This window comes from Salvelinus sp. IW2-2015, linkage group LG4q.1:29, assembly GCF_002910315.2.
Source record: "Salvelinus sp. IW2-2015 linkage group LG4q.1:29, ASM291031v2, whole genome shotgun sequence".
In the NCBI taxonomy this organism is placed as follows: Eukaryota; Metazoa; Chordata; class Actinopteri; order Salmoniformes; family Salmonidae; genus Salvelinus; species Salvelinus sp. IW2-2015.
This window is the reverse complement of record NC_036842.1, coordinates 14,271,950-14,297,020: the sequence shown is the minus strand read 5'-3', so window position 1 is coordinate 14,297,020 and position 25,071 is coordinate 14,271,950. Positions and strand designations below refer to the sequence as shown.

Below are 25,071 nucleotides of genomic sequence, written 5' to 3'. Positions count from 1 at the left end.
ACTTTTTTGGTCACTACATGATTCCATGTGTTATTTCATAGTTGAGATTTGGGATGAGTTAGATCGCAGAGTGAAGGAAAAGCAGCCAACAAGTGCTCAGCATATGTGGGAACTCCTTCAAGACTGTTGGAAAAGCATTCCTGTCTTAACAATTATTCTATGTATAAAGAGTTTAAAAAAAATAAAAACCCTTGAATGAGTAGGTGTCCAAACTTTTGATCGGTATTGAATATATACAATGCATTCGGGAAGTATTCAGACGCCTTGACTTTTTCCACATTTTGTTACGTTGCAGCCTTATTCTGAAACTTATTAAATAGTTTTTTCCCCCTTATTAATCTACCCACAATACCCTATAATGACAAGTTGTTTTCTTTGTGCCTTTTGGGTAACTCCAAGCGGGCTGTCATGTGCCTTTTACTGAGGAGTGGCTTCCGTCTGGCCACTCTACCATAAAGGCCTGATTGGTGGAGTACTGCCAAGATGGTTGTCCTTCTGGAAGGTTCTCCCATCTCCACAGAGGAACTTTGGAGCTCTGTCACAGTGACCATTGGGTTCTTGGTCACCTCCTTGACCAAGGCTCTTCTCCCCCGATTGCTCAGTTTGTCCAGGCGGCCAGCTCTTGGAAGAGTCTTGGTGGTTCCAACTTCTTCCATTTAAGAATGATGGAGGCCACTGTGTTCTTGAGGACCTTCAATGCTGCAGACATTTTTTAGTACCCTTCCCCAGATCTGTGCCTCGACACAATCCTGTCTCGGAGCTCTACGGACAATTCCTTCGACCTCATGGCTTGGTTTTTGCTTTGACATGCACTGTCAAATGTGGGATCTTATATAGACAGGTGTGTACCTTTCCAAATCATGTCCAATCAATTGAATTTACCATAAGTGGACTCCAATCAAGTTGTAGAAACATCTCAAGGATGATCAATGGAAACATGATACACCTGAGCTCAATTTTGAGTCTCATAGCGAAGGCTCTGAATACTTATGTAAATAAGGTATTTGTTATTTTTAATACATTTGCTAATATTTCTCTAAACCTGTTTTCGGTTTGTCATTATGGGGTATTGTGTGTAGATTGAGTGAAAACTATTTTATCCATTTTAGAATAAGGCTGGAACGTAACAAAATGTGGAAAAAGTCAAGGAGTCTGAATACTTTCTGAATTCACTGTATGTGTGTAAATATTTAGTGTATTGTTTCCAGACCTAAAGTGGTCTCCTGATGTGGTTGAAGCATTGTTGTGGACTTAGAACATCCCATTTTTGTAAGTTTTTCTATAAAAGTGTGATTTTGAGAGTGAACCTGAAAAACCTAGGACAACTCGGTAACCTGGAAAATAATACCAGGAAAAAGGTTAAACTGATTTTCATAGGGCCTGTTGAGTGAATCGCCTACAATGACACCCTTTTTGAGATTGCGAAAGGTTGTATTTCTTCCCTCCAAACAATCCATGTAAATATGATAGTGTCAAATTGGAATGAATTGTGTTTGGAGGGTAGGTCATTATTGGCTATAGACTACTTGCTCAGCCAGCTAATTAAGAACATTTAAATTATGTGCGCAGCGTTCGCTATCTCGGGCCATTATTATTTTCTTTCGCACCAGTAGCTTTCAGTTGGCACTGGCAAATGTACCTGAATGTCAAGCCCTGCTGTTGTTAATTCGCCTGGTTATGTATCTAATGAGTCCTCTGGGGCTAACAGGTGTTATTCCATTAGTGTTAATGCATTGTTTCCTTCTCTGTGGAATGTGGTCCGTGCATGGATGACGTTGTTGCCCTATACAGTCTCATTCTGTACCTGTTCTAATGATTTCATCTGAAGTTTTGTTGAGCTTGTGTCCATGGCATAATAAATGTTTATTTTTGTCACCTTGGAAACCTGTGTAAACCGGTGGAGAGGCATTGGGATGTGACGTAACCAATCTGGTGACATGTATATTTTCCCAGGTCGATAGACTTGTATAAAGGTGTGTTTGCGTGAATGCGTGTCTGTCGGAGATCACAGCTCTTGGAAAACAGGTCATTTTCCTGAGTGTTGTGTATAATTGTCTACTGGTTTGTTGGACGACATTCAAATCCATAGTCTAGGCGCTTTGGTGCTGGCGTGTTTGTGTAGCTGTGTTACGGTACCACTACCAGTGTATCTGATAGTTTAGATGACTGTTTCTAATCCTGGCCCCTCCCCTCTGCCCCAGGCTGTGGGTCAAGCAGAACCAACAGCAATATGGGAGGGCCGGAGTGGGTGGTGGCGCGGGGGCTGGTAGCTGGCAGAGTGCGTCAGCAGGCACGTGTCGGGCCCGCCCGCTCTCGCAAACTGGCGCAGGAAATGAAAAGTGGTGGTTATGTCACACAGGCTCTCTAATCTCCCCTGGGCTGGCGCCGCTGCAAACTGCTGCTGGCTCAATTTTGGGAGAAACCAACCAACAACGTTATGTTATGCTGACGTTGAGGGTGAGCACTGGCTGTGTAAAGCTGTACACTACAGCCAGGGCCACTGGGATGGGCTCATCCCGATCTACCCTCCTCCTTTCATCCCTCTCTCCATGTCAGTGCTGCTGGAGGGGTAGAGGGAGTTACCAATGCAACGTCAGATGGAAGGACCAGCCGACGTCTGGTTACATGTACTCCTACCACTAAATGGGAATATATTTAATGTTGTAGCCTATATATATATTTCAATAACAATCAAGATGGAGATCGTCTTCTCTACCTATTATTTAGATTTGATACACAACATAGTATACTGTACTATACGCTGAGTGTATACAACATTAGGAACACCATCCTGATTTTGAGTTGTACCCCTAAAGTTCTTTGGGCATGGACTACAAGGTGTCAAGTGTTCCATAGGGATGCTGGCCCATGTTGACTCCAATACTTCCTGCAGTTGTGTCAAGTTGGCTGGATGTCCTTTGGGTGGTGGACCGTTCTTGATACACAAGGGAGACTGTTGAGAGTGGAAAACCCAGCAGTGTTGCAGTTCTTGACACACTCAAACCCCGTTCAAAGGCACTTAAATATTTGTTTTGCCCATTCGCCCTCTGAATGTCATGCATAGACAACCCATGTCTCAAGGCTTAAACATCTTCTTTGACCTGTCTCCTCCCCTTCATCTACACTGAAATTGATTTAACAGGTTCCTAATGTTTTCTACAGTCAGTGTATAATATCCTACAGTAAATATGAAATAGTTTGCCAATCATTGTTTTATTAAATGAAACTACCTGCTTCAGTGCGGCCTTTTTCAATATGTTTATGAATCAATGGTATTTTAACCTTGGTAGTATGATTGATGACAGAGACCTTTTCTGCTGTAGAAGCAGGTCACAAGTATACCAACCTGTCTCTGCATCACGTAGGCCTTATGTACTGGCTTGTTTCAGTATCAGAGGTGAAGTGGTGATCATGCCCAGAGCTATGTTCGGGAGGCTGCTCTGCAGTGAGGGAATCAGATCAGCCTGGGGAGAGAATGGCTAGGCTATATTTTGCTCCCTTCCTGGCGGTGTCCGACTCTGTAGTGAGATTAGCAGGGTCAGTGCATGGGACTGGGAGCAGGGCATGGGGGGGAGGCGAAACAGAATTATCTCCTTGGACTCTCACTAATGTCGCCAACCGTCACAGTCGCACGAAGACGAAGTGAAGCTGCTGGCCAAGCTAGCTTTGCTGCTACTGTACAGGCCCGAAGTCTGATCTATGGTCAATCATGTTACTATCCATGTTGCATCCCATCATGGCCACGTCTGCCACCATATTCTTTTTCTGACCTGCATACAGAAGTTCTATGATTCTTGTCTGGCAAATCATTTGATGTCCTGCAGATTACTGCCTATGTCATATAAAGACAAAGTAATATGGAGACTTCGTCTCCTACATGTACACAGTAATATGTTTATGACTTAATGGTATCTTTCTCTTTTGTCCCCTCCCACAATTACAGAGGTACTTTCAGCATGACAATCCTATCCTAATTATGTGGTGGGGATAAGTACTGTTTTATCAGTATTGAATACTGAACAAAAATATACCACCATTTGCATCATGGAGTGTGACATCTCCTTCGCATAAAGTTGATCAGGCTGTTGATTGTGGCCTGTGGAATCTTCTCCCACTCTTCAATGGTTGTGCGAAGTTGCTGGATATTGGCGGGAACTAGAACACGCTGTAGTATATGTCGATCTAGAGCATCCCAATCAAGCTCAATGGGTGACATGTCTGGTGAGTATGCAGGCCACGGAAGAACTGGGACATATTCAGCTTCCAGGAATTGTGTACAGATCTTTTCGACATGGGGCTGTGCATTATCATACTGAAACATGAGGTGATGGTGGGGGAAGAATGGTATAACAATAGGCCTCAGGATCTTGCCACGGTATTTCTGCATTCAAATTGCCATCGATAAAATGCTATTGTGTTCGTTGTCTGTAGCTTCTGCCTGCCCATACCATAACCCCACCACCACCATGGGGCTCTCAGGGAACTGCTCGCCCATACACATGGGCTTCGGTTGTCAGGCCTGTTGGACGTACTGCCAAATGTTCTAAAACGGCTACTCCCACCCAGAGGTACGTGACAATGCCGTTGGGGGTACGCCAAATAAAAATGTGATTTTAACATTTTCAAACAGTCCATTTAGATTTTCAACGGGGTTATACATTTGGGTGAGTTTTTTTTTTTCTTGCCTGAGTAGCCTCGTTTCACTGGCAAAAATTAAATTAAACCATCTAGTGTTCAGCGAAATAACAACACGATGTCATTAACAAGGACAACACACAGGTCTTTCCATCATTGTATGATTTTTTGTGTTCAAATGAACTCAAGCTTACGGACAATGTCAAATGTGATATAGCGAAGCACCTGAGTGAGCTGGGTACGCAATTTACGCAGGTACTTCTTTGAAACAGATGACACAAACAACTGGATTCGTTATCCCTTTCATGCCCTGCCACCAGTCCACTTACCGATATCTGAACAAGAGAGCCCCATCAAATTGCAACAAGCGGTTCTGTGAAAATGTAATTTAATCAGAAGCCACTGCCAGATTTCTGGATTGGGCTGTGCTCAGAGTATCCTGCCTTGGCAAATCGCACTGTTAAGACACTGATGCCCTTTGCAACCACGTACCTATGTAAGAGTGGATTCTCGGCCCTCACTAGCATGAAAACTAAATACAGGCACATACTATGTGAAATTATTTAAGACTGAGACTCTCTCCAATACAACCCAACATTGCAGAGTTATGTGCATCCTTTCAAGCACACCCTTCTCATTAACCTGTGAGTTATTCACAATTTTTGATGAACAAATACGGTTTTATATGTAAAATGGTTAAATAAAGAGCTAAATTATTGATTATTATTTGTGCCCTGGTCCTATTAGAGCTCTTTGTCACTTCCCAGGAGCTGGGTTGTGACAAACTCACAAATGATTATGTTTAATGTGTGTGTGTGTGTAGCAGGCTTATAATGATGGCAAAAGACATTTGAAAGTGCGCTGATCCTGGTGCTAGATGGGTTACGCAGCTGGAGGTTGAATGTTTGAAGGGGTTTGAGACTATAAAAAGTTTGGGAACCACTGCTCTAAAGCAACGTTGGAGGCGGCGATAGCATTCAATTCTGGCAACAGCTGTGGTGGACATTCCTACAATCAGCATGCCGATTGTACACTCCCTCAACTTGAGACGTGTGGTGTGTGACAAACTGCACATTTTAGAATGGCTTTTTTTTTAATGTCAATGTACCTTTATTTAACTAGGCAAGTCAGTTAAGAACAAATTCTTATTTTCAATGACGGCCTAGGAACAGTGGGTTAACTGCTTGTTCAGGGGCAGAACGACAGATTTGTACCTTCAAATCCTCGGGGATTTGAACTTGCAACCTTTCAGTTACTAGTCCAACGCTCTAACCACTAGGCTACCCTGCCGCCCCTAATGATCAAGCTGTGTAATCAACTTCTTGATATGGCACACCTGTCAGGTGGATGGATTATCTTGGCAAAGGAGAAATGCTCACTAACAAGGATGTAAACAAATTTGTGCATATGGAACATTTGTACAATCTTATTTCAGCTCATGAAATATGGGACCAACACTTTACATGTTGCGGGTTATATTTTTCTTCAGTGTATGAGTCCCCTCCGTGAGCTCATGTCATCGTGCAGGCTTTTGACCTCCTTTCTCATCTCTTTGTATTACAGACAAGTTCAATTCATATGTGACGCTGAAGGTACAGAATGTCAAGAGCACCACCATCACCGTGCGAGGGGACCAGCCATGCTGGGAGCAGGACTTCATGTTGTAAGTGACCACACACTTAGACTGCTCTTCCTGTCCTATGCACTCACACACTGTCGTATAGGCCTCAACACACCTGCTGTTTGTGTGGAGTATAGAATAGTCTGTCTGAAGGCTCTGTAAGTGTCGCTGTTTTCATAGTGTCAACTGAATCATGTAACATCAGGTTTGTTTTGGTCGATGAGGATCAGAGAGTGAAAATAAAGGGAGGCTCTATGGCTCTGAGCTCAACAGACTTTATTGTGACAGTATGTCCTCCATGCTCAGTCACTAACACCTTTTATTGATTAAGACTGACATGCTGATTTGGCTGTTGTAATTATGCAGCAGATGCAATCACCCGAGTGCTCTACCCTACAGACAGGTGAGAGCAGCAAAGCTAGCCTGCTGCTGGTGGTAATATTCTGTAGCTACACTTCAGGTTTATGATTTTCAGACAGTAATACGTGGCAGTAGGTCACATTCAGGGATTTCCAGTTTTGTCCCCATTTGTTGACTACCAGGTGGGTTGTTGTTTCGGGAAAGGTAGCTAACCGGTTCTCATAGCTGTTCACTTATTGTTAATCATCTCATTTCCTCTTTTTAGTGTTCTGATTGTAGGCTGTGATATTGTAAATGTAGATTTACTCTGTGTGTGCGGTCATTGTTCTGTTAATTTTTCCAGAACTGTCACAAGGATGTTGCGGAGTGTAAATGCTCTGCCTTAGTACTGTTTATGAAACACAATACGATAGCTTAGCACATCACTCAACAGTGTTGCCATCAAACATTCAGCTCAGGCCCCTTGACGAGCACCACCTGTTACTCCTGTATGTAAATCATGTTTAGCAAATGTGTTAGTTTAGCACAAACTACAAGTCCTATGCCAATGAACAGGACAGTGTATGGTCTACCTGAGGTGAGCAATTGAAGCGCTAGCGAATGGCATTGGCATGTTAAAAATGATATCTAGTGTGTGTAGGAAAATACACAAGTATACTGTTATCTGGAAACTGTCTCAGCTCGATTTCTTCCTTCTCCAGTGATGTGTTTTCTTGCCAGAAAGCTGTAGCCTATTGGTTCTGTGGGTCAACCTTTATGGAACAGCTTCCCTAATTGATATCGATCACATTCTATATAATTGACTCCGAATACTTTAGTGGATGGCTGCACGTTGGTCTTCTTAATGACATAGCAGATTGCCAAAGGGTCTTAGGGTTTGTCAGGCCAGGCTTCTGTTTCTATGTTAGCCAGAGGGAGACTGGAGTCCAGATCAGACCACACCTTCCTTGTGCGATAATGGACATCCCCACCTAGAGACAGGCTCGGGCCACAAGAGGTTACAGAAAACAGGCGTGTAGTGACAGCTGTGGATCGATATGTATATCTTACATCTCACACTCGCCTTATCTCTAGGTAGGGCTTTTTCCAAAGCGCCTCTGCTATGCTGCTCATTTATAGACCTATTGTTCTTAATGTTCTTTAGGTGTACAAATACAACACGGTTTGATAGAGCGTAGCCTACAGTATGTGGTGTTTAGAGCCTACATGGAATTGTCTCATTTGGACTGGGGCTTATGTTTACACTGACTGTGATGGTGTTGATTTTGACGATTTGACGTAATGGAAGGATCTCTCACTGTTTCCGTGACGGGGTGCTCCAGGAAGTGACAGAGGAGAGCCTTAATGTTTCTATGCTTGAATGTGGCCTCAAAAGAACCATCTGTCTCTATGGCAACCCATCAATTAATCATTATTCTGTTCTATCCCTGCTTTTTGAGTGTTTAGAGAAAGTAATGGGGGAAATGATAAATGCATTGTTTTCCAGCGTTGTTTCCCGAAGCCTGTTGGGGTGGAGTCCTGTGGTTCATTCCCATCACTCCACAGACAATGGGAAGCTCAAATTAAACATGAATGGATTTCTGAATGCTGCTTTCACAGAAATCGGTCCGTGCCGTGGGTTCTTTAGTTTGTTTCTATGCTGCAGAAAGAGAGAGCTCAAAGTGAAGGCAGTGTGTGATTGAGTCTGTTTACTATTTTCAAATGTTAAAAATTGTCGACTCATTGTTTGTATTTGTTTTCTAAAAGTATATTTTTATGATCAATTACTGTATGACCATAAGCAGTTTATACAAGGACCTGGTTAATCATGTTTGCATTCACTGTGGCCACGTAAGAGCCTAAGAGATTGACAGTGGTTGGTTTTCTCATTAGGGTAATAGTGTTGTCGTCATTTGGTGCATCTCTTTAAGTGTGAGTGGTTTAGAATATCTTTGTGTTTGCACCTGGGCTCACTCTTACTGCCACCGTTACTCAGGGCAGTGTACTTTTGATAATTATCTTCTCATCTTCCTATTGTTTTTGCCGCATTAACTTGTCAACCACGGTCGATGCCAGTATGCAAATGAGATCGATACATCATGAGCAATAGTCTCTTTCAAAGGAGATGCTCTGTTATTGTTAGCAAGCTTTGCTTCCATTTGATTGGCAAATAAAGGACTGAATGCATCACAACGTCTGACATGATGCGTAAACAAAGACCACAAGTAGTCGATGAGCAGCAGGCCAGACAGTAGTACTTATCCTAGTTTCTGTTGTCATAGTTACTTCGACGTTTCCATTTGAATGGATGTGACTCACTACATAATAAATGAAACCGTCCTTTAGAATATTTACAGTTTAGTCCTATACAATGTTACCTATGGGCTCAATCACTTTGTCTATCTTAATACCAATTTCTGTCTATCAAACTTTATCGAATGAGAGTTGATTATGACCCAATCTCCTTCATTCCCACCCTCTGTCTCTCCAGTGAGATCAACCGTCTGGACCTGGGGCTCATCGTGGAGGTGTGGAACAAAGGCCTTATCTGGGACACCATGCTGGGGACTGCCTGGATCCCCCTCAAGAGCATCCGCCAGTCAGAGGAGGTGAGGAACACAGAATACACACATGCATCCAAACGTACACACACAATTACATCAGACATCCAGCTCAAATGTTGAAACCATGTACACATATGTCTGGGCCCTAGTTCACCACCTGGTTGGTTTAATCTGATCTGTCTATGACTTCTGACCTTGTCTTCCTCTTCTTCAGGAGGGTTCAGGGGAGTGGACCTTCCTGGATGCTGAGGTTCTGATGAAGGCTGATGAGATTTACGGCACCAAGAACCCAACGCCCCACCGGGTTCTGCTGGACACGCGCTTTGAGCTGCCTTTCGGTAAAATGTCATATAGATCACCATTTTTTGATTGGGCACATAGCTATCACAGGATATCTCTTTTATATAATAAGCTCTCTTTAAAATGTTTTTGTTGCTTCTATACAGTACATCATGGTCAAATAGCTTTTACAGTTAGAGTAGCTAAAGGTACGATGCTGAAATGTTGTAGGTCTGTTTTTGTTGTTGCATTGGAAGATGTGACAGACATAAGGCACAGTAATGATTTATACAGTAGTAGCTTTTCCAATGACCTGTGCTTTAACGTACGTCACCAGACATGATATCGATTGGCTGAAATGCCAGCAGGTTGAGTAGTGAGCCTCTTGGATGCAGCTGCTCTCATCTCTCTACACTGAGAGGGAACAGTTATGTAATTTGTACGTCACTTTCGACATCGCTGTCCCTTAATGTTGCCAGTATTGGCGTCAGCGTGCCTAAAACACTTCAGATCGGTATCTTCAAAGTTAAAACTGTGGGAGGAGCTTGGGCTACTTTCAGGTGTTTAAGGGCAGGCCTTTGAAGGTAGGGGAGGTGAGGCTGTGTGTTTGTCTGGGTTCTTTGTACAATTGATCCCATTCATTCACCAGGAAAAGGGTTTGGTTTCATCTGCCTTTGAAGCCCTGGCCTTTTGTGTTTGGCTCTCTTTAATGTCCAGTGTCTCTGTAAAGGATCATGGCCCATCCGGGCACAGGGAGGGAGTGGGGGCTCTGCTCTAATAGACCAGCGGCATCAAATCAAGTTGTATTTGTCACATGGGCCGAATACAACAGGTGTAGGCCTTACATTGCAATGCTTACTTACAAGCCCTTAACCAACAATGCAGTTTTAATAGAATACCTAGGATTAAAAGTAAGAGAAGAATAACAAATAATTAAAGAGCAGCAGTAAATAACAATAGTGGGGCTATATACAGGAGGTACTGGTACAGAGTCAAAGTGTGGGGGCACCGGTGTCGAGGTAATTGAGGTAATATGTACATGTAGGTAGTTATTGAAGTGACTATGCATAGATAATAACAAAGTAGCAGCAGTGTTCCAGAGGAGGAGGAGGAGGAGGGGGGGCAGCAGCAATGCAAATAGTCTGGGTAGCCATTTGATTAGCTGTTCTTGAGTCTTATGGCTTGGGGGTAGAAGCTATTTAGAAGCCTCTTGGATCTAGACTTGGCGCTCCGGTACCGCTTGCCGTGTGGTAGCAGAGAGAACAATCTAATACTAGAGTGGCTGGAGTCTTTGACAATTTTTAGGGCCTTCCTCTGACACTGCCTGGTATAGAGGTCCTGGATGGCAGGAAGCTTGGCCCCGGTGATGTACTGGGCCGTACGCATTACCCTCTGTAGTGCCTTGAGGTCGGAGACCGAGCAGTTGCCATACCAGGCAGTGATGCAACCCATCAGGATGCTCTCGATAGTGCAGCTGTAAAACCTTTTGAGGACCCATGCCAAATCTTTTCAGTCTCCTGAGGGGGAATAGGTTTTGTCGTGCCCTCTTCACGACTGTCTTGGTGTGCTTGGACCATGTCAGTTTTATTTATACATTTTTGAATAAAAAAAATTTTGCCCCTTTTTTGTGGTATCCAATTATTAGTAGTTACTGTCTTGTCTCATCGCTACAACTCCTGTACGGGCTCGGGAGAGACGAAGGTCGAGAGCCATGCGCCCTCCGAAACATCCGCGCATCCAACCCGGAAGCCAGCCGCACCAATGTGTCGGAGGAAACACCTATTGACCTGGTCAGCGTGCACTGTGCCCGGCCCGCCACAAGGATATCCCTACCGGCCAAACCCTCCCTGACCCGGACGACGCTAGGCCAATTGTGCGTCGCCCCATGGACCTCCCGGCTGCGACAGAGCCTGGGCTCGAGCCCAGAGTCTCTGCTGGCACAGTGCCTTAGACCACTGCGCCACCCGGGAGGCCCTGGACCATGTTAGTTTCCTTTTCCTGTAGTCCACAATCATCTCCTTTGTCTTGATCTCGTTGAGGGAGAGGTTGTTGTCCTTGCACCACACGGTCAGGTCTCTGACCTCCTCCCTATAGGCTGTCTTGTCGGTGATCAGGCCTACCACTGTTGTCATCGGCAAACTTAATGATGGTATTGGAGTCTGGCCAAGCCTGGCCATGCAGTCATGAGTGAACAGGGAGTACAGGAGGGAGCTGAGCACGCACCCCTGAGGGGCTCCCGTGTCGAGGATCTGAGTGGCGGATGTGTTGTTACCTACCCTTACCACCTGGGGGCGGACCGTCAGGAAGTCCAGGATCCAGTTGCAAAGGGAGGTGTTTAGCCGCAGGGTCCTTAGCTTAGTTTTGAGCTTCGAGGGCTCTATGGCGTTGAACGCTGAGCTGTAGTCAATGAACAGCATTCTCATATAGGTGTTCCTTTTCTCCAGGTGGGAAAGGGCAGTGTGGAGTGCAGTAGAGATTGCATCATCTGTTGGGTGGTATGCAAATTGGACTGGGTCTAGGGTTTCTGGGATAATGGTGTTGATGTGAGCCATGACCAGCCTTTCATAGCATTTCATGGCTACCGACGTGAGTGCTACAGGTCAGTAGTCATTTAGGCAGGTTACCTTAGGGTTCTTTGGCACAGGGACTATGGTGGTCTGCTTGAAATATGTTGGTATTACAGACTCAGACAGGGAGAGGTTGAGTGTCAGTGAAGACACTTGCCAGTTGATTAGCGCATGCTCAGAGTACACATCCTGGTAATCAATCTGGCCCTGCTGCCTTGTGAATGTTGACCTGTTGGACGGTCTTACTCACATCGGCTGCCGAGAGCGTTATCGCAGTCGTCCGGAACAGCTGATGCTCTCATTCATGTTTCAGTGTTCCTTGCCTCAAAGCGAGCATAGAAGTAGTTTAGCTCGTCTGGTAGGCTTGTGTCACTGGGAAGCTCTTGGCTGTGCTTCCCTTTGTTGTCTGTAATAGTTTGCAAGCCCTGCCACATCTGAGCCGGTGTAGTATGATTTGATCTTAGCCCTGTATTGATGCTTTGCCTGTTTGATGGTTCATCGGAGGGCATAGAGGGATTTCTTATAAGCTTCCGTCAGCTCTAGCCTTTAGCTCTGTGCGAATGTTGCCTGTAATCCATGGCTTCTGGTTGGGGTATGTATGTACAGTCACTGGGGACGACATCCATTTATTGATGAAGCCAGTGACTGATGTGGTGTACTCCTCAATGCTATCAGAAGAATCCCGGAACATATTCCAGTCTGTGCTAGCGAAGCCGTCCTGTAGTTTAGCATCTGCTTCATATGACCACTTTTTTTGGGGGGCCGAGTCACTGGCGCTTCCTGCTTTAATTTGAGCTTGGAAGCAGGAATCAGGAGGATAGAATTATGGTCAGATTTGCCAAATGGAGGTCAAGGGAGAGCTTTGTACACGTCTCTGTGTGTAGGGTAAAGGTGGTTGCACATTTAACATGCTGATAGAAATTAGGTAAAACTGATTTAAGTTTCCATGCATTAAAGTCCTCGGCAACTAGGAGCGCCACCTGGATGAGCGTTTTCCTGTTTGCTTATCGTGGTATACAGCTCATTGAGTGCGATCTTAGTGCGCGCATCGTTCTGTGGTAGTATGTAGAGAGCTACGAAAAATACAGATAAACTCTCTAGGTAGATAGTGTGGTCTACAGCTTATCATGAGATACTCTACCTCAGGCAAGCAAAACTTTGAGACTTCCTTAGATATCGTGCACCAGCTGTTGTTCACATATATGCATAGGCCCCCGCCCGTGTCTTAACAGTCTGCTGTTCTGTCCTGCCGATACAGTGCATAACCCGCCAGCTGTATATTCTTAATGTCGTTGTTCAGCCACGACGCAATGAAACATAAGATATTACAGTTTTGAATGTCCCGTTGGTAGGATATATGTGCTTTCAGCTCGTCCCATTTATTTTCCATCGATTGAACATTAGCTAGCAGGATTGAAGGTAAGGGCAGATTAGCCACTCGTCTAATCCTCACAAGGCACCCTGATCTTTTTCCACAAAATCTCAGTTTCATTCTCAAGTGAATCACGGGATCATGGCCTGGTCGGGTGTCTGTAGTAGTATTTCCCTCCCATCCAACTCATTGAAGAAGAACTATTCATTCAGTTTGAGGTGAGCAATCGCAGTTCTGATGTCCAGAAGTTCTTTTCGGTCATAAGCGACGGTAGCAGCAACATTATGTACAAAAGAAGTTACGAACAACGCGAAAAAACAAACAAAGTAGCATGGTTGGGCTGGTTATGTCCTCAAGTAAAGGCTTGTGCAGTTTTGCAGCCCATTAACGTCCTGTACTCTGTGCTTATGTCTCTGTGAAGTTCTGTCACTGTCAGGACTATGATCCTTATCTTCTGTGCATTCATTTGCGTCTGTCATTACAAACGTTTCTACAGTGGAGCTGTAGTACCGGGCCCTGGCACCCAACAGTGCAGTTTGAGGGCCTAGCCAACTGTTTGTAATGTTTTATTCTTAAGTGGCTTATGATATATTTAAAGGGCCATGAATATGTAATGGCAGCATGGTGTATGTGGGAGCACTGATGGTGTAGGTTAGGATGCAGCTCACCAGTCACCCCTGTGTGTGTGTGCACCTCTCTCTGCCAGACATCCCAGATGATGAGGCACAGTACTGGACCTGCAAGCTGGATCGCATCAACACTATGAGGATCCATGATGAGGTAAGGCCCACCCAACATGCAAGGCGACAGGAACAGTGTGTCAAATATCTAGATTCAAAATGTACGTATTTATATTTCAAGCAGTTAGACCGGTAATCTATTTATGAAAATAGTCTCTATGTTTGCATATTGTAAATTACCATGTACATTGCCGTCAAATGTTCTGTCACCTTATCTCGGGGATTACACTTGGCTCTTTGTATTCACTAGCACACAGGACAATACATGTAAATAGACGATGGGACTAACTCTGGTCATTTGACTCTTTCCTCACAGAAAACACTGGTTAGGTACTGTATTGACATGTGTTCATCACTGTTTGCTGTGCTCTGAAGTGACAACATAGATTGTAGATAATAACTAACTATTGCTTGCAGTGGCATTGAAGTCATGGTGGTGATACAAATATTATACAAATGCAGGAGTTTGAGAGTGACGATGATGCTTTGTTGTTGTGGATGCTGGTCAGAGGTCACAATTCCTATTCTCTTTTCCTCTCTCCAGTACCCTCTGCAGGATGAGGTCCAAAAACGCCCCATGCCGCTTGCTGCCTCCCAATGCTGTGAGTGGGACTGACTTCCACACCATAATATCCCACTAGGTGGCGCTCTCTCATCAGTCCTGTCTCTCTCTGGCTAACCATTAGTTTGGGCTTTTCACGTTATTTAAGTTATATATTTGCTTGTCGTGTTCCTGAGTTATGTGTGAATCTCCTAACCCAGACTTAACATCAAGTAAGCCTTTTATCCAATACATTTTTTCCAAAACAGTCACTACTCATGCAAAGTTAAGAAGAATGTCAACACACAGTGATGCCACTTTCATGCATGGTCATAGTTTCCCCTCCTATGTCATGCACAGTTTTTGCATACTCTCCACTACCTCTCACTTTACTTCTCTGCCAACACCCTCACCAGGCAACTATTTCGGATGGGCTGACACACTGAGTATGTAACAGTCTTTTTTGTGATGAATTTTATCCCTTCCCAAAGCTTCACCTTGGCCTATCCTCAATACATTGTGCATGTTATCCAGCACCAAAAACAATCGCTACAGCCAGGGGAAATATTTCCCCCCCACACACACACTCTCTCCTCTCTCTACACCTCATGTCAGAGTTTCATCTATATTTCTTGAGTTTCGTCACCTTTATCAATTTCCCCACGTGACATGGAAAAACACACATTGTTATTATTTCTACCTGCATGTAAACAAAACTGGACAATAGCAGTTAAGCCTAGATCTGTTTTTGCAGTCAGCGGGTGACCTTGATAAGCGTAGTGGCAGTTGATGACTTCCTGAACAGATGTCAATGAGATGCAACAGCATCGTCACACAGACAGGGGGCAGTGTTCGCCAGCCTGTTTTGAGAAATCGAAACATCAGTTTGTCCTGAGCTATCTATTTCACTTATCAGTCTGGAGCACAGCCCAGCTCAACTGTCATTCTGCATTCCAAAGGACCTGTCTGCGTGCCAAAGTTGAGACTGCGTCACTGAGAGACAATGTCAACATTGCATTTGAGTTCCTTAACTGATTAATTTTGGAGTGTCCCTTTTTGACTGTTTAATGACTTATACGTTCAGTCGCATCACATTCCCCTTCCCACTGTGGTTTACTTCCTGGTTGGCTTGCATTCAAAGGTGCATGACCCTTGCCCTCCTTACCTCCCTCTTACCTGACCCTTCCTGACCCCAGTGTATATCACCACTTGTTCTTATTGTGTAACTCAGATATGTATGAGGCGAACATGTTTATTTTTTTTTAATTTGTGAAATTGTGAGCATCAGTGGGATAGAATGGAGATTCAGTAGTCATTTTAGCAGTTGTTATAATGCCTAGGTCTCTAGAAGTTATCTTGTGGAGCTTGTCCTTTTGCCCCTCCCCCTTACAGCCCTGGATGACCATGACAGTGCGGTGGACGACCGGGACAGTGACTACCGTAGTGAGACCAGCAACAGCGTGCCCCCACGCTACCACACCACGACCCAGCCCAACTCCTCCATGCACCAGTACCCCATGGGCCCCCGGCTCCAGAACCACCTGGACTCCTGCACCGACTCCATCCGCAGCTTTGACATGGACTACAGAGACCACCGTGGTAGCAGGTAGAGCTTCTGAATACCACCCGCAAACGTACAATACATGCCCCTACACAGAATTCACAGAAATGCACAAATTCAACCGTAAAAGATTGCACACCTGTTCATATATTCTACAATCATGCATATTGACAGATAGTGAAGGATGTCCAGAGTTAAGACATTAATAAAAAAGGTTTAGTGCCGTATTGGACATTTTATTTTGTTTTGTTAGTTTGTTTTAAACAGTTTTCTATGTAAATAAATCATTTTGCAAATAGACCCAGTTAGCTGAGGGCCTGAGTCTTAGCTGTTTTGTTTGTTAGAGGGCTTCCCTCTTTCAGACGATTAAGGCACATCCACCCTCCTGGGACAGAATGGCAGAATCAATTGGCTGCCTTTGTTGTACCCTGAATACAAGCATATTTCTCAAGCAATGTGAGTAGTTTTAAATCTAGTCGGTTTATGTTCATTTGTCACTGGCACATGGTTTGACACCGCATAGGAAGGAGGTAAACAATGTCACCTGCTTGAATATATGAACAGTGCCCCTGAGGACGTGCTACTTCCATCTGCTTAGGTTGTGCACAACCGTGCAAGATAACCCAATAGCAATTGAGTCTTTGGTGTTTTTTATATTTGGATATAGTATAGAATTTCCTTTAGTTAATGGAATGTGAAAATGCAGTGTAGCTTTGAAGAAGGAACAGATTTGGTCTTAAACAATGTCGAAATTGTCCAACTGCTTAGATGTTTTCCCAGATGGAGCACAAATAATCTGCCAACTCCATTCATGTACCCAGTGTAGAGTGGGTCTTTGCTCTCTTACATGTGTGACTTGCTGTGGAAAACATGTGCTTCAGTGAGATTGTGGTAAATCTCAGTCTGTGTGGACAGATAGAAAGCTGATCCGGATAATTCCATAACATCTGAAAAGAAAAGTGGGATTACAGCCAGGAAAAACTGATTAAAAATTGACGTATTGTTATATGAAACTTCTTTGGCAGTTTGAATGAAACTGGGTTTAGTTAAGCCTGCTCTTGTCACATATGGGTGTTTGTGACCCTGGTTTTGGAAGGGAAGGTTCAGTAAGAGGGAAATACTGCCCTCCCTGACCATATTTCTATTCAGTCTGTAAAATGACTTTGGACAGAGATACTTCAGGTTGGATTTCAGGGCTTTTGTGCTGTTATTGATAATCCGCCAGGATGACGAGATCACGCACATAACACGGGCATATCAAACAATCTGAACACACATTCACCAAATAGTTATTTACACATGACAAACATTTTTATTTATCTTATGTATTTAATGCTTGTCTGTCAGTCACATGGGCTTTATATTACTTTTCTGTCCTCTTATAATTTGCAATAATTTTTCTGTTTGCTTTTTTCTTTCTGGTTTTTGTCCCCCCCTCGCACATCCCATTTTGCCTCTACTTTAATCCATGAACCTAAACTAGAGCAATAAACCATAAAGGGAGGGTCAGAATCATCCCTGTAGATTCTGGCATGGGTGTGGAGGATTGGGAAAGCAAATACAAAGTGCAGGGGAGAAATCAGCTGAGCGAGTTCCTGGACAAGGAAGAGAATCATTGGGTTGAGGACGATGTTATTCTCCGAATGGGGAGAGCTCTCACTGAGCCCTCAGGCAGCTCGCTCTGCCAAAGCACACAACGCAGTGGCATCCTACCTGCCACCTACCCAGTGGGCTATGACACTATCGATCGGCGGCGGAGAAAAAAGATCCGGGATCCAGGAGGGCTGGCCTTCTCAGAGGCGGAGAAACTCACAGACGAGCCTTTTCCCCCTGACCTTGCACTTCTCCGCCAGAAGAGAGGGGAGCTAGTGCTGCGGCAGGTGGCAGAGTTCGAGGAAGAGGAGGAGCAGATGACGCCATGCCTCAAGCCATACAAGAATGGACTTCTTTACAAGACTAGGATGTGGGCCAAAAACAAGCTGGGGGACACCTTGGAGAACTATGTGGCGTATCAGGAGGAGGAAGCTGCCAGAATGAGAACAGGTTTGGCATACGATTCAGAGGAGGAGCTGCCGTACTCCATGGGATCAGAGGAGGAGCTCGAGGAAATTGCCTCCTTAGCGGAGAATGGGAGGGGCCAAGGCAGGTATGCTTCATCCCATGGAGGTCACATTGACAAGTATCAGAGTTATCTGGTTAAGAAGAGTGGAAAGGGGAAAATGGGAGGATGGGCACCTGAAGCAATGCTGTCTCCAGTGGAGGAACCAAGTGACGAGTATGTAGATCCCATGGATGAGCTCCAGTGCCTAGTTGAAACAGTATCAGAGTACCTGGCTGAAAAAGAGGAGGAAATAAGCAGGTATGGGTCTCTTCCCAAGTCATCCAAGTCAAGGTTATCTTCCCAGGGCAGCATAAGAACAGAATCTACTGGAGAGGACCCAAGGACCCCTATTGATGTCAAGGAAGAGACCCAGACAGAGGCTCCACCTGAACCAGGAATATCTGGAGTGAAACATGCTATGAGTTCATTATTCAGTTCCTTCACAGACAAGGTTAGTTCAGCCCCCAAGCAGCCACACTCTGGTTCTGCAGAAACTAAAGAAGTACCACCTGCACCATCTTCTCAATCTGGTATATCTAAGCTATTTTCATTCATTCCCAAATCCACCAGCCCTGCTCCTGCTCGTGTAGCTCTTGTATCTCCTACAGCTCACCCCAACAGAACATTTTCCTTCAATTTGCCTTCCCAGTCTGATGCCAAGACACAAGTCCAGAATCAAGAAATGCCAGCCATGAGAACAGAGATGTATAGTATAAGTGATGAAGTTCAGGACTCTGCAACAAAGCCAGAGACACCAGCAGTCACTTCAGTTGTTGAGAAAATGAGTTTTGCCGTAAAAAAATCTGGTGAAGAGGTAGTGAACTCCACCAAGGGAAAACAATCCCCAGGGAGAAGTGGCTCAAGAGAGGGCTTTCAAAATCTTGCAAACTGGGAGGAGAAACGTATCCAGCAAGGTGAACAGTCAATGGCTGTGGGAGGAGGCAGAAGACTTGATAATTCAAGAAATGTACCCCAAAATAAACAATTTGTTAATACACAAGGAAAAGTTGTGCATGTGAGACCTGACTCTATGACTGCCTCTCAGCAAAGTGTGCCTACTTCAGTGGATGGGAAGTCCATCAGCCAACCAGAACCAGCGAGTTCAGGGTTCTTTAGCCCTTTCAAGAAATCGTTCAGTTCATTGATTGCACCAGTTAACCCTGTTCCCCCGCAGGGCCCTCCACCTGTTGCAGTGTATCCTGTATTTGGGTCGGCACCAGATATTACATCGGAGAAGCCTGTGGAGGAGCCATCTTTAGGCAGTAAGCTAAAACTTCAGTTTCTCTCCTCTGACAATGTCTCTTCCCAACAGCCTCCAAAAGCAGCAGGAGGAGGAATGTTCTCTGGGTTCATGAAATTTGCTTCTGGTGAGGATGTCAGTGCTTCCAAACCCCCAGAAATTCCCAGTCAAGAACAGGCCCAGCATCGCCAATTGCCCCCAGTTCCACATCAGCAGCATATGCAGCAACATCAAAGGCCACCACCAATGTCTCTTGGGATGCAGCAAGCTCCTCCTGAACCTCAAGATTTTTTGACTGGTCTTTTTAAAGGGGCCGCCACTGATGATACATCTAAGGTTGGCTCCAATCAGCCCCAGCAAGGAGGGCTGTTGTCAGGACTTCTTAGATTTGGCTCTGGAAGTGACTTATCTGGGAACCCACCACCACAGCAAGTTCCCCCAAACAGTCAACCTCCTGGTGCCAGTAATCGTCAACAGTTCCCCCCTCAACCTCCCCCACAACAAATTGCACCTCCTCCTTCTCAGCCTGGAGGTATTCTCTCAGGGTTACTGAGGTTTTCCTCTGCAGAAAACCTTTCACCTAATGTACCACCTCCCCAGGGCCAACAGCAAGGGGTGTTCCCTAGCAATCACCCCAGTCAGAAACAAGCACCAAGCCCATCCCAACAACCACCCTCTCAACAAGCACCTCCTCAACAAGGAGGACTTTTCTCTGGGTTGTTTAAATTGGCTTCCTCTGATGTTTTGAGCACCCAAACAACTCCACTCCAGCAGCAACAACTGCCGTCTGGTGGTCTTCGTAATCAGCAGAACTTCAACCAACAGAATATGCAAAGGCCAAACCGTGATCCACTGAGGGACCAGGCTTTTCTAGACAACAAACCAGGATTCTCTAGACAACATACAGTTCCGAAACCTGCTCAACAAGGTGGTCTCCTTTCTGGACTTTCTAAGTTTGCTTCTGCAGACAATGTATCTACCAATCAGTCCCCAATACCTCAGACACATTCTGCAGCTCCTCTCAATCAGCCTAGCCAGCAGTACCCAAACGGGCAGAATGTGCCGTTGCAAAACCAAAATCAACCAACTCAACAGCCTAGTTTGCTGTCTGGGCTATTCAAAAAATCTTCCACTGAAAATGTGCCTCAGCAGTCGCCACCAATCAGCCAAGAAAGACAGCAACATGTAATTTCGCCACCAAATGTAATCACGCCAAATGCCAGGCAAAATCTAACTCCTTCTCGGCAAGATACTGCAAGCCAGCCTGGAGTTCTCTCTGGATTGTTTAACAAGTTAACAAAATCCTCTGGAAATGTTGAGGCCTGCAATCCGTCACCACCCATGCAAATACAACATCATACAATTACTCCAGCTGGACAGCCGACACAGCAAACTCATCCATCTACACATATACCACATCAGGTCCCACATGAACCTAATGAGGAGGCTGACAAAAAGCCAGGCTTTCTATCAGGACTATTCAATAGGAATCCAACTGATGAAGTCTCTACTCATAAATCAGCAGAAATTCTCAAGCGCAATTCAGAGCCAAAGACACTATCTGCAAGCTCCCCAGGTCTGCTCTCAAGCATGTTCAAAACTGGGCCAAGCAACACTGTAGCGAACAATACTTCTGAGTCTGAAATGGAGAGGAGAGAAAGTGGTCTCCTTGGTCGCTCCATTCCAAGACAAAACAGAAATGTTGCAGAAATTGCACCTGGCTCATGGGAAGCTGACACTTTAGATTTAAGGACGTCAACTACTTATGCTAGGTCTTTTCAGAGTCGACAATCCTACACATCATGCAGCACTGGCCATTTACCTCAGTTAATGCACTACCATGGTTCTCTTCAGTCAAACCACCCATTAGCCACCTCTTACAGTGCAGAAAATATGTTATCCCTTTTACAAGGGGATCCAAATACTGCAATGATGTCATCCCAACAATATCTTAATCAAAGTAACCATTCCTTATATTCAGTAACGGGACAGGATGGTTACCAAGATCTGTTGGCATCGTATAGAGTCAATTCTAGTTATGGTGAAAACCAATGGATCCAAGAATCAATTCTGTGGCAGCAGCTTCAAAATCAATCACAGACTTATCACACAAGTGATGTGAGTTATGTACAGCCTCCAGAAGGAGGAGCTGTGTTCCAAGACTCCACTCTCTACTGTAGCTCCACAAATATAGATAATCAATATAGTTCCCCTCAACCATGGCATGAAATTGACTATAACCAAGAACCGATTAAGCACCACCAACAAGAGGTGCCCAAAAATGTTGACAGCAATCCAAATGCCAAGAAAAAATTTATGAACAGCTATGATGACTTGGGAAATCTGCATACTAATCAAATGATGGAACAGAAGGATTATTGGACTGAAGAAGAGGGTGCATTGAACTTGAGCACCAAAATGAGTAATGCTAAGTTTGGTAAATGGAACTCCTTTGACAATGGTAGCTGTTATAGTCTGAATGGCATTTCATATCAAGAGGGCTATTATGAGGAAAATCCACCTAATCTATCTTATTCAGCTAATTGGCAATATAGTGACCAAGGCATGGTTAATCAAAGTCAATTGAGTTTGACTAGGTCATTTGATCTCAGTTACCCTAAATCTCACAATGGAGAGATGGAAGAGTGTATGTACTTGGAAGAGACAGAATGGTACCAGCAATGGCTTGTACTTTTGGAGCAAGGTATGTGGTGGCCAGCTGATGATGGGGATTGTGGGTACTTTGTTTACACTGATCATGAATACATATATGCCCTGCTAACAGATGCAGGAGGTACGATGGTCTATGCTTGTGCACCTGAGAAAGAGTCCTTGGGAACTGGGCCTGATATCTTCCCAAGTGCTTGGCTACATAATGAAATGGTCACAGTATGTGGATTTAAAGTCCCTCTCTATAATGAGGATGAGCTCCTCTGGCTCCCTGGACAAGATCAGGGTGATCCCAAACTCCTCAATGCCCCCCTGGACCTATCTGCTGCCTATAGAAAAGGAAATCAGATCATGAATTTGAACCTGGAGCGCTTCTCTCAGATGTTTGAGAGCTCATTCCTTGCACAAAAGGAACAGCCTGTAGATTTCTCACTATATAGACTGAACAAAGTCAGAATGGATCCAAGACAACCCAACCATGCCTATCAGAATCCATATATGGAGGTCATAGACCTTTCGTGTTCTAACAGGGATCAGAAAGGCCCTTATTGGAACAATCAGCAAATGAAGGAACTTCTCTCTCAAAAGGTTGCTGTCTCACACAATGCTACCCCCACCACAGATTCCCCTCAACAATGCTTGAACAACTGTTACCAGCCTCGTCAAAGAAGGCGTTCATCTTTTGGGGTCAGAGTAAGGCATGTAGATGACACACCAGAGGAGGAATGGAGACAGAGAGTGATTCCAGGAGAGGAAATACCTAATCGGCAAGTCAAGAAGTTCTCTTCATTCATTTCCTCAATGGTTGGCAAAACCGCTGAGTCAGATTTGAACAAAGGAAGAGCTGGCTTGGCCTCTCGTGTTAATGGAGAACAACATAAACCACCTGGGACTGAGGCTACCCCGGTGGACCAACAGGCTAAAAGCATACTTTCATCAGGTTTCCAGAGTCTCAAATCAAAGATTATCAAAGAAGATCCCCCTGCTACAACAACTCCCGCTCAGAGTGCAGTTCAACAGACAGAGAGACCAGCCGCATCCACTTCTTCTAGAATTCTACCCACACCTCCCGCATCTGGACAATATGGGCAACCTCCAGCACAACCACAGACTGTTACTCAGAAACCTAGACTTGCACGACAAGCCACCATGTCTCAGCAAGCTGCTCCACCAACACAGCCCACAGTGCCAACCAGTTCCATGGACCCACACAATATATCTGTCTCTCCCCTACAACCACAATCACAGTACACAGATAGATCATCAGTAAAACCAGTGGAAAAACCAGCTGAACAACCACAGGGAGGATTTATGAGCTTTTTCAAGTCTGCCCTACTGATCGAGGAGCCAACGCCAGAACCCCCTAAACCCCCAGAACCATTGTCAAAACCACAAGATAGAAATGGTTCTACTGCTAGCTTACCTGGCAGCACATCCCCAAATAAACAGGAGGACACAGGAGCTTCTAATCTTTTTGGGTCAATAGGCAGCTTCTTCAGTGCAGAGTCTCCTCCATCACAGCAACCAAAACCTGTTGTTAAAAATGAGCCAAACAGAGTTGTTACACAAGGTTCTCAATCAAGACCATCTCTACAGAAACAACAAACAATGGACAGAGTGCAACGTGGGGTACCACATCCAGCTCCTGGTCAGCCACCAGGTAAAAGCATGTCACAAGTATTTTCTCCCAATACAAGCACTGGCCCCACCCCTGGCCGATCACAGACTATGACACCAACCGGACAAACCAAACAGGAGCCACCCCCCAAACCATCAGGTGGACTGTTCGGCTTTATGGGAGAAATTGGAGACATGATCTCTGGAACACCACCAACAACTACTACAGCTACTACTAAAGAGGAATCTCCTGGTATGGGGTTATTGTCCATGTTTGGGGGGTCTAGTCCTCAGCAGACACCAACCCAAACTGAGTCATCTCAAGCACCTCCCCCAGAACCACATGTTAAAAGTTTATTCTCAATGTTCGGTGGACCAAGTCCACCACGGGGACCATTGCAGGTGGCAACACCACAGGCACCTCAATCTGGGCCCAGTCCACCACAAGCTCAACCACAAGCTCAACCTCAACCAGAGACTAGCTCTATTCTTGGGGGACTCTTTTCTGGTTCATCTGCCAGTGAAAGCCCACCAAAAGGATTATTTTCTATGTTTAGTGGCCCCAGTGCCCCACAACCTCCAGGACAAGCTGGGTCAGCTCCAGAGTCCTCTGTCCCAGAATCTACAGTGCCTAAAGAACCACCTACTAAAAATGTGTTTTCCATGTTCAGTGGCCCTCTGTCACCCCCACAAGCAAGCTCTGTTGATTCGGTAGCCACAGTACCTACTCCTGAGTGTGCCAATGCCCAGAAGGAATCCATCTCAGGTATTCCACCTCAGGAAGCTGCCCCACCTGAAGAGCCACCAGCTACAGCTGCCCCTCAAACTGCGGGTTCTATGTTGGGAGGGTTGTTTGGAGGAGCTAGTCCGCAGCCAGCTACAACTGCCCCTCAAACTGCGGGGTCTATGTTGGGAGGGTTGTTTGGAGGATCTAGTCCGCAGCCAGCTACAACTGCCCCTCAAACTGCAGGTTCTATGTTGGGAGGGTTGTTTGGAGGAGCTAGTCCGCAGCCAGCTACAACTGCCCCTCAAACTGCGGGTTCTATGTTGGGAGGATTGTTTGGAGGATCTAGTCCGCAGCCAGCTACAACTGCCCCTCAAACTGCAGGTTCTATGTTGGGAGGGTTGTTTGGAGGATCTAGTCCGCAGCCAGCTACAGCTGCCCCTCAAACTGTCGGTTCTAAGTTGGGAGGGTTGTTTGGAGGCCCTAGGCCCCAGCCAGCT

The 25,071-nt window shown here is 45.1% G+C and overlaps 1 protein-coding gene across 3 annotated transcripts in view; it reads left to right on the top strand.

Annotated features, from left to right (window-relative positions):
- The window catches only part of unc13bb (unc-13 homolog Bb (C. elegans)), a 102,446-nt gene that overhangs the window by 24,654 nt on the left and 52,721 nt on the right, over window positions 1–25,071 (top strand). For all 3 annotated transcript variants that reach the window (XM_023983880.1, XM_023983879.1, XM_070441853.1), the window contains exons 3-8: window positions 6,199–6,298; window positions 9,087–9,204; window positions 9,374–9,497; window positions 14,084–14,157; window positions 14,662–14,719; window positions 16,051–16,264. In XM_023983880.1, the coding sequence (XP_023839648.1) occupies window positions 6,199–6,298; window positions 9,087–9,204; window positions 9,374–9,497; window positions 14,084–14,157; window positions 14,662–14,719; window positions 16,051–16,264 (688 nt within the window). The remainder of the gene's footprint in view (window positions 1–6,198; window positions 6,299–9,086; window positions 9,205–9,373; window positions 9,498–14,083; window positions 14,158–14,661; window positions 14,720–16,050; window positions 16,265–25,071) is intronic.